The sequence below is a fragment of the Charadrius vociferus genome, unplaced genomic scaffold, assembly GCF_000708025.1.
Source record: "Charadrius vociferus isolate BGI_N301 unplaced genomic scaffold, ASM70802v2 scaffold494, whole genome shotgun sequence".
In the NCBI taxonomy this organism is placed as follows: Eukaryota; Metazoa; Chordata; class Aves; order Charadriiformes; family Charadriidae; genus Charadrius; species Charadrius vociferus.
The window spans coordinates 654,449-664,848 of NW_009648157.1; the positions used below are offsets into that span (position 1 = coordinate 654,449).

Here is a 10,400-nt window from a genome sequence, read left to right on the forward strand (position 1 = left end):
CGCGTCGCCGGGAGGCGGCGCTGCGGGCGCTGTGCGGCCGCCTCCGCGCCGCCGCAGTACCAGGGGCGGGAGCCTTTCCCGGCCGGAGTCTGCTCGCCTCGCCCCCGCCCTGCGGTTGTCCCTGCCCCGTTACTGACCGGCACAAGCCTTGGGCGGGTGTGAGCTGTGTGTCTGGTTTCCCCAGGTTTCTTTGGGTTCGCTCTTGGGTTCCGAATCCCTGGGACTGGGGCTCCGACTGACGGGATAGAAACCTTCAAATAAAACTAATTCTTCAAGCTGTCTGTAGGGCTGGTCGTGTTTTGCTCGCTCTCCTTCTCCTATATAAACAGCGTTCAGGAAAATGTAAATCAAGTATGTAATGGAGAGCGAATTGGGTTTTGTTGTTGATACGAGATACGCTTAAATTTTAAACAAATCTCCATCCTTTTAATTTTAAATTTCCCTGACTTTACACCTGGGTAACAGCACTTAGCGAATGCATATTAGCCTAGAATGAACTGCAATTTTCGCTCTTTTGGCAGGGCCAATCACTTGGCGTTTTCTTCCCTGAAAAGACTGCCGTTTTTATTTTGCTTCAAAAGTAGACCTAAGAACCTGTCCAGTCTGAGATTTGTTTGGTTGTTATTTTTTTATATTGGTGTCCACTACTTTAAAGGCGCATAAACTTAAGACCTTGCATTTATTTTAAAAAACAGAAGATATTTCATAATTTCCTCTCAATAATAAAATTTTGATCCTCTACTTTTTAGATCCTTTGCGTATTTTACAATTAAAGACAGACTGCCCCAGATCCTCACAAGAGTTATTGATACTCTGCATCGACATAAAAATGAATTTTTTGAAGAACATGGTGAGGTAAGAGTAAGGTCTCTTTTTGCCTCAGATTTTTTTCCCCCCTAACCCTTGAGACCCCTTCTCTGCCTTGTTTTTACTGGTTTCTTACTACAGTCATTACTTGTCCATTTTAATCTTTTTGTCTTGGTTTTTTTTTTTCTTTATCATTTCTTTCTTGTAGCTATTTTTCATTAGTTTTGTAACTTGCCTCTCTGTCTAATCTTTTTCTGGTCTATCTGTCCTGCCACTAAATGAATGTTACTGTCCTGCAACTGCTTCAGTTTCTCAGGTTTTTGTGTTGATGCAGTGTTTAATAGACTGTAGCATCTTCTGAACGTAGCAATGGTTCAATACTTTGTTCCCCTCTAATAAGCAAAAAGTCCAATCTAAAAAGAAGTCCTATGAACAATTCATTTTAGGATCTCAGGTGAAAAGAGACCTTTATTCACCAAAATGTTTTTGGTTGAATCAAGCTCTGATTTGTCGGGGACTCGTATTTGGCAATTAAAACTTATAACTTATTTCTTTCATGAAGAATTGATCTGTGTCTCTACAGGAGTAAATGTTCAGAATAAGAACTTTTGTTCTCCACTTATTTCAGAAGGGTGTTGAAGCAGAGAAGAGAGCTATATCTTTCCTCTCCAAGCTGAGGAATGAACTGCAAACAGACAAACCAGTGACCCCTTTAGAAGATGAGCTGCCTGATGCTGCACTGTGGAACCAATACCTAGACTACCAACGAAATTTATCAAATGAAAATGGAGAACCGAGTTGGTTTCAGTCCCCGTGGTTATATGTGGAGTGTTATATGTATCGAAGAATTCATACAGCATTAGCACAGAAGTAAGTATTTACTAGCTTGGTATATTGTTCTGCAAAACATTATTCTTTCCTATTTTTATTTTAGGACAAAGGAAGACAGCTGGGGAGTAAGATAAGGAAAAATCTTAAGCTTTTACCATATTCCTTTTTCCCTCATCTCGCACCTCAGATTTAAAATTGCTTTTCCTTCTTCCATGCAGCAGAATTTGAAACTTACAAGTTTTTTTATGCTTCAGTTTCTGACTTGCTCTACACAAAACTGTTAAGCTTGACTGTATAGCTTCACCTTCTTGCAGACTAATGTGCATTGAAATACAAAAGTTATTTCACATTTCTAAAAGGTTTGTTAGTCTAGAATTATGTCCTAAGACATGTTAGCCTAAAACACACGATGTGAGAGCCACTAATCTGTTGGGCATTCTAACTTGTTTTGCTGCTTGAAAGCTGAAGTTGCTGTCTGAGAACTGTTTCTTATAGCAGTAGACCCAGCTTAAGTAGCCCCTGTTGTTCATTCTACACTATCTTCTTAGTTACAGCAGTGTTTGCAGACCATATGTTGCATCGAACTTTGGGACCTGATCCTGGTTAAAAATAACTTGGCAGGAAAAACTTGTTGTGCTGGTACTGTGGAGAGCTGCCAGTACGATGTAATGGGATAGGAATGAGCCGTTTAATTTCCCACTGCTGCCAAAAAAAATTGAAAGCTCCACGCGTACTAGATTTGCCCTTAGTATTACAGAGACACAAACACAGTAATGGGATTCTGTTTCTACTGGTATATTGTGTAATTTGAACTCTAGCAGCAGAAACGTCAAGTATGTGATGGATCTGCTGGATTGCACTTAAAAAACTGAGCAGATACTTTTCATTAGTAAGCTTTAAGTTTCTTGATCTGCATTATTTAGCTGCTTTTAAGCATATGCTTGGATGGAAGTTCAGTCATTTGTCAAAAGGTGTACGTGCAGCTATGTCTCGTAATAGATGAGTCTACATTTAATATATATTATAACAGCTGAATTTCTTTGTCATCTTTGTCATGTTAATTTTCTAAAGTCCTAGTTAAAAACTTTCATAAGAATAACTTCATATCACCGTAAGAGACTCTGGTATGGGAAGTATACTTCAGCACACACAAACATGTTTAAAATGGGGCCAGCGATTCACTATATTAGTTCATTTGTATGTTACAGTTTTAATTCTTCATGTCTGAAGACTGGAGTTCAAAATTGTCACTATGTGCAGTTCCCAGAATTGTTGTGACTGAACACTTGTTCACTTTCAGAATATATTGCTAGAAATATAAAGATGTCTTATATACTGTCTGTTTCAGCGAGATATGATATCAGGCTGTTACTGAGATGTGTGAAAATCTAGTATTACAAATTTGAAGTGGGAGATCTAACTAGGCCTGTAGTATGGCGTAAAAAAGCTGAGCTTCGAGCTTGGACTTTCAGCTGTGTTTCTTCTGCTGTCATGGAAAACGTGGCAAGTATGTTAATATATTTGTTCCCCTATTTTTAGCCCACCTATTGACAACTTCGATGTATTTAAGGAAGGAAAGGCTCAAAATTTCTTTGAATCCCAAGAGGCTGTTATTGCCTTATGCACTTACTTTCAGGAACTTCTTAAAAACATCAAGGATCTAGATGAAAAGCAACTTCAGGAGGAACTTTTTAAGCTATTGCAGGTAAACTAGTAGTGCTTAACATAAGAATTTAAAATCTCTCTCCTATGTAACAAGCAAAAACTTGAGGTTATAAAGAATCTGAACTTCATATGAAAATTAAAATATAGCTCTATTGTTTGTAAAGGAAATCCTGACAGCCATACTGTATTGCTGCTGGTTACTTGTATTAAATCTGACATTTTCATTATACATTTTCGTCATTGTGCATTTGAAAAGCCAGCTTATTCTCCCTCAAAACCAGTATCTCTAAAACAAGTCAAGGTCCAGATGGCCTTTTTGTTATTTAACTATAAAACTTTTAAAACAGTTCATTTTATTGACACACTAAAAATTTTTAAACTTCTTTGGAAAAAAAGTTAGAAGTCAGTCTAGGCCAGAAGTGGTTTAAAAGTTTTATAACTGCATTATTCTTGGAAAATAATGCCTTTGGATAGAATTCAAAATATCACAGGATTACAAAGGCAGCAGTGCACACTAAGTATTTGAGGAATCTTTATAAAGACCTGATTAGTGTGTACTTAAAATACAATTTCTTACTTGGCTGCATGTAATAAAAAAACCAAATCTGCTTTATTACTCCATTTTCTGTGTTCCCACTGATATTTTCTGGAATTACAGTATGGAAAATATTTGTGTTTTAAGCTTTGTAATGAGTGTATTTATGTTGATTTAGATCTTTCATCTTTGTTACTTCTGATGCGTGTTTCTGATGCCTGCATAAATACAGAGCATTGTTTGGTTTCTTCCACAAAATCTTATCTATATTAACATTTCTGTAGAAGAAAATGAATTTTATTAAAGCTTGGAGGAAAATGTGGAGTTAGAGCCTTCGTGTTCGTAAAATAAAAACAAACAAAATCTTTAATGTATGTGAAGTTTAGAATGTAACTACAGTGACACTTAGCAAATTTTTTTGTTTTTTCCTCCTTCTAGGTGTCATTGTGGGGCAATAAGTGTGACCTTTCTTTTTCAGCGGGTGAGGACAGCTCTCAGAAATCTAGTCCTTTACAATCCCTAGAAAACTTGATACCTTACATCTTAGTAAATGATATGGAAAAGCTTTGGTCACTACTCATAAATGCCAAAAAAAGAAATACAGAAAAAAGTAATGTTAGAGTTGACATAATCCTGGATAATGCCGGATTTGAACTTGTGAGTGATTTTGTGTTGGCTGACTTTCTGTTATCGTCAAAGCTAGCTGATGAAGTCCGTTTTCATGGAAAAAGTATTCCATGGTATGTGTCAGATACCACAAAGCACGATTTTAACTGGACTATTAAACAACTACAGTCAGCTAATCATATGTGGATGTCTAGATGTGGGATAAACTGGGAGGGCAATTTGAAAAAGGGAGTTTGGGTTTACCATGATCACATGTTCTGGACTTTGCCACATGACTTTTCCAATATGGCTGAAGTTGCTCCTGACTTGTATGCTGATCTACAGAAGTCAAACTTGCTGCTTTTCAAAGGTGATCTAAACTATAGAAAATTAACAGGAGATAGAAAATGGGAATATACTGTTCCATTTCATCAAGCCTTGAACAAGTTTCATCCTGCGCCTCTCTGTAGTTTGAGAACACTGAAATCTGACACTCAGGTTGGCCTAAAACCTGGACAAGGTGAACAGATTCAGGCTTCTGAACCTGAATGGATGGTAAGTGGAAAATACGGGGTAGTTCAGTTTGATGCTGCTCTCTAGTTAAATGGTTCCTAATATACTGAAAGAGAGATTCAGTCTGAGTTTTAACGACTTTCTCTGTTCCATGCTTGGCCTCAGCAAAGATTCTTTTTTGTTTGCACTTTTTCCTCCCAAGTGATTTGTTGGTTTTGTTCCACAAGAGACTTTAATGGTGTGCAAAAGTTTACAACTGTCTTTGTATACATAAATCAATCTGCACTTTGATAAATTTTGTTTTCCTAATATCCAATGTCAGCAGATGTTTAAGATAAACATGTAGTTGTCCATAATATTTTTTTCTTCATCAGTGGGTATGAGTTTATGGCTAACAAGTGAAAAATCTGCTTGAGAAACCATTTCCTCAATCCCACATTAGCGTGTATTTACTTATTTCAGGATAATTTGCCCTCCACGTGCCATGCATTGCATGCTAGTTAATGTTTTAGAGAATGCACAAATTAATTCCAGACAGATTCTTTGCAACCCGTTGCAGGATCATATTTTAAAACTGTTGAAAATTGAGTTGATTTCTGCCAAGACTTTAATATATAAAATGTTTTTACTTGCTTCTTGTGTCCGTGGACACAAAGTTCTGATGTTTTCAGTATAGCTTGGTGTACATTAAGAGAAGAGTTCTTGGGTGATACCTTGTAAATATTAATTTAGAATTTGAAAATTAAATTTTAATTTTAAAATACAAGTGAATGTAGCTAGCCAGTTTTCCTGTAGGAGGGGAGTTGTCCCATCTGGTAGGAAGATAAGTGGGAGAAAGGACAATCTTATTTTAAGAATATGGAAGATACTGTTTATCTAAGAACCTCTACCAAAAAAAAGCACACAATAAAATGCCAAAACAAACCAACCCAACCAGTTACAATAATTGGACTGTAGGTATAATACAGATTTTAATTGAAGGTGGTCTGTCAGCAGTGTTTGTGATTCACGCACTGCGCCCTCTTTCTGTTGTGATAATTTATTTGTCAAATGCATTTGTTTTTTTTAAGAGGGATGTCATAATTTTCATGGGGAAAATACAACCCCAGCTGCACTGAGTAGTATATCCTAGAGAAACATACGCCATACAGGTTGCTGCTAATTAGTTGTTAGATGCCAATTTCTTCTTTTCTACCCTGATCTCAAATTACGCATAATTTTTGGCAAAATTTAGGGATATTTTCGTGTTTTTTTCAGAGTGAATGAAAGGAAAATGGAAATGCATTATGCATTTATAAAGGAAAAATTAAATCTATTAAAAATAGATTTTGTCAAGTCTTAAAGTACTTCTGTGGTTTGAAATAGGGCTGTTGACAGGGGACTGATGCAATGCCAGTGATAACCACAGGTTTGTTAGAAAGTGGTGGCAGAATTACCCATTGAGTCTGACTGGGTTGCGCTCTCGTCTAGAGCTGCTAAAATAAGGTGAACTTGCCCCTGGTAGCCAAGGTGGCTATGTTATAGAGAACAGGAGCAGACAGTAGAGAAAGTTCCTTTTCCATTTTACATACGTTTTACACAGTGAAAAGAAGGGCACAGAAGTGGCCTTATTTGAGTACGTTCTGGAAGTGGTGCTATGGCAAGGGAATTAGAATGACTGTGTGGTAGAAGGTGGATTTAGAAAGACTTTTGTGCTTATGGCTAACCTCAGACAAGGGTAAGCTTTGGTAGGCCTAAAGAAGTGGGAGGGGGAAGATGGGGCATTATTTTGTACTTATTTCAGGCTTTGAAAATGAAGCTGGATTCCCCTTCTGGTCAGTGAAATCACTGGCAAAGCGCATTTTCTGGAGAGAATCAGCTGCAGCTTATTGTGTTCGTACCATACAGTGGATAAATATGCTCCAACTCCTGATGGCTTTGATTATTTGTCTTTGTGTTGTTCTTCCTACATCTGAAAGTATATTAATATTTTAAAGTTGCAAGGTCAAGTATTCAAAAACTAAGATGCTAGGAATTTCAGGAGGCAATGTGATATTGTAGGTAGGGTTCTACTTTTGAGACCTGGGTTTAGTGTTCTCATCTTTTTTTGTATCTCTGGCTTAGTACTCCTAAAGGATTAATTCATCATCATCATTAGGCACCTGATTAAACTGCATAAATTAGAAATCCAGTCAAGAGAGTGGAAGGTCTCGTTTGACTGGACAGAGCTCAGGGGGACTCCAGCTTTGGTGCTTTGATCAAATACATAAATGACAACGATGAATCTGGGCACTGGAGCCTCAGTTTCTCATCTGTGAAAATGCTGTTAATTTGTTTCAAATGCACTTTGAAGCAACAACTTTGGGTCAAGCACAGAGGGATGGAAGTTGTGGAATATGTGCAATGAAAGCTTCCCACCTTGTTCAGAGAGGCAAAATGATTAGGGGAAGAAATCTGCTTTGCCTGTGGACAGATTGTTTGTAAGCTGTTGACTTAATTTGCTGGAGAGGTTTAAAAGTGTGTATTAGACAAGAAGATAAAGGATCGTTTCACTGTTGAGGACACGCTGGAGAATAGATTTGCCTCTTACACAGTCCTTACGCATGCTGAGAAACTTGGTTTCATTTTTCACTGGTTGCTAATCTGCCTCTCTGTGCCCAGGTTGCTTTCCAAGCTGTTACTTCTGGGAACTCACAATGCAGATCATTGAAAATTAATATTCTGAAGTTATCATAAATGGAATCCTACAAAATGCTAAATCACTTAGGAAATGCAGCAGTATTCGCTCAGTATTACTGAATCATCTCATTGCAGATTGTTACATTAATGTTTGTGAGGAAGTATGTTTGTGAGTACCCTAAGACATGTAATTCTTACATTAGCGTTTTAATGGTAATATAAGACATGATGTCATGCTGGGGGAAAAAAAAAACAAAAACAGAGAATAAAACTAATTTAATTTCTGTCTATTAAGTGAGCACTTCTCATCTTTTGCCCCTCACAAAAAGAAGTTTATGTGGTAATTTACGGTGTGACTACACAGTTATGTGGGGAATGCACAGCCATAACTTCCAAATACTTAATTGCTTGACTTCTATAGTTGTAATTGCAAAGTGCTATCTATAGACAGAACTGAATATGCAGCATACTTTTCTGTTTGTTAGTTCACTATATTTTTGTAAAATTTGGATTGATTCAATGATTAAAAAAAAACCAATAATGGTGCTGTAATGCCAGTGTTATATTCCGTGCCACAAAGAAGCAGTGAAGACAGATATTCTGATGAGGCACTGTGCTCTGCTGTTGGGTTAGCTACAGTTTAGCTGAAAATATGAAATGCTTTTGTAGATACTCAGTGTTAATTACTTGTGTAATAGAGCTTCATGAAATGGCAGCATGTGCCTACTGCCTTTAGGTGGAATTTACTGTTACACAGCATAAAGCATATGTCATAACAATAGCATATGCTATAATATAGCTTTTTTTTTTTTCTTGAGTATTCAAGAAAGTTGCTTCTGTACATCTGTGTTACAACTGATTGCCCAAAATCCTTTTACGGCATAACTCGGGAGCTACTGAATTGTATACCCGAATTCTTGAGATTTTCATTTCTCGTGCCATTTGAATATTTATAGCAAAACCAAGGGCATTTTCACTAATTCTGAGGACTACAACAGACCAGCGTCTTCTGACTTCTGTTTTTTTATGTTCTACCTTTTGAACAACTGTATTTGTGAGTCAGGTTTTGATAGTGATGATTTTAATTTGTGATGAAATGGGAGAAAAAGTAATGTCACAGGCACAGTGAAAGCCAGTATGCACATCTGCCTAAATACTTGATAATTCATTAGATAAGACATTACAATAATTCTGTATGTATATAAGGCTTCTTAAAATAAACTCGTGAAAAATAAGTTGATTGTATGACTGGAAACTGTTGCAAGAATATTGAAATAAATTGTATAATTTTGTGCAAAAGTCAAACATCATTATACTATTTCAGCGGCTGGGAAAGCCAACTTAAAATAATTCAGGTCTTAGTTCCTGAAGTTTTTTTCTCTGAAACAGATTTTATACAAAACCCTGCATATTTATCCCATGAGGTTTTGAAAGATACAGATGCGAGAGATGGGTATCATAAAATGTTCCTCTTCATCAAGACAGGGCAGTATTAGGAAACGTTTGACCTTGTTACCCTACTTGTTCAAATTTCAAAACTTAAAAAAGCATTGAGAATCTCTTAAAATTTATCTGGTAATTACTTATTAAGGTTGGATGCAGCTGCTGGTGTCATTATCAGGATCGCTTCCCAAACTGATAGATGCTCCATGCGTTCTCAGCAAAAAAATTAAATATTTTGGTGTTACACTGGCTGTAACTATAATATTTCCAAATCACTTTGTTTTACACACCTTACTGACGTCCCATAAGCCATAACTATTGGTGTTGAAATAGTTCCTTTAAAGTTCATAGTGTATTTGCATTTCATAGTGTGGCTATGGATAGGGACAGACGAGGAAGGAGGGGCAGAGGCGTTGCTCTCTACATCAAGAAATGGATAGAGTGTGATGAGCTGTCTCTGAAGAATAGTCAGGAGGAGGTTGAAAGCCTATGGGGAAGAATAAGAGACCGAGGCAACAAAGGGAACCTTGTGGTTGGTGTCTACTACAGGCTGCCTGATTAAGGGGAGCCTGTTGACGAAGCCTTCTTACTCCAGCTACAGGAAGCATTGCTCTCACAGGCTCTCATCCTGCTGGGGGACTTCAGCCATCCTAACATCTGCTGGAAAAATGGCATGGTGAGCTGTAGGCAATCCAGGAGACTCCTGGAGTGCATCAAAGACAACTTCTTAAGCCAGGTAATAGGAGTTAGTTAATAGGACGCCCTGGGAAACTGCCCTCGGGGACAAGGGAGTAGAATAGAGGTGGCAGGTCTTTAAGGACCCTTTCCATAGAGTGCAAGAGGTCTCCATCCCCAGGTGTAAGAATCAGGAAAGGAAGGCAAGAGACCAGCATGGCTGAGTCAAGACCTGCTGGTCAAACTGAAGGGCACAGGCAGGGGAATCAGGGACAGGTATCCTGGGAAGAGTGTAATGATGCTGCCTGGTTGTGTAGGGATGGGATCAGGAAGGCCAAGGTGCAGCTGGAGCTGAACTTGGCAAGGGATGCAAAGAATAGGGGCTTCTATAGGTACGTCAGCCAAAAAAGGAAGGTCAAAGAAAGCGTACCCCCCAATGACCAAGACTGGCAAACTGGTAACAACAGACAAGGGGAAAGCTGAGATACTCAACAACTGTTTTGCTTCAGTCTTCACTGGCAACCTCTCTCCCAACATCTCTTGAGTAGATGGACTGCAAGGCAGAGACTGGCGCTGCAAAGTCCTTCCCACTGTAAGAGAAGATCAGGTTCGTGACCACCTGAGGAACCTGAACATACAGAAATCAAGTCCTGAGGGAACTGGCTGA

The 10,400-nt window shown here is 38.1% G+C and overlaps 1 protein-coding gene across 1 annotated transcript in view; it reads left to right on the plus strand.

The window, feature by feature from the left end:
- Window positions 1-5,232, plus strand: part of LOC104285590 (chromosome unknown open reading frame, human C6orf211) — a 7,049-nt gene extending 1,817 nt beyond the window's left edge. The window contains exons 2-5 of the mRNA XM_009884057.1: window positions 750-855; window positions 1,436-1,677; window positions 3,178-3,343; window positions 4,277-5,232. Of these exons, the coding sequence (XP_009882359.1) occupies window positions 750-855; window positions 1,436-1,677; window positions 3,178-3,343; window positions 4,277-5,044 (1,282 nt within the window). The 3' untranslated portion in view covers window positions 5,045-5,232. The remainder of the gene's footprint in view (window positions 1-749; window positions 856-1,435; window positions 1,678-3,177; window positions 3,344-4,276) is intronic.
- Window positions 5,233-10,400: the final 5,168 nt, after the last annotated feature.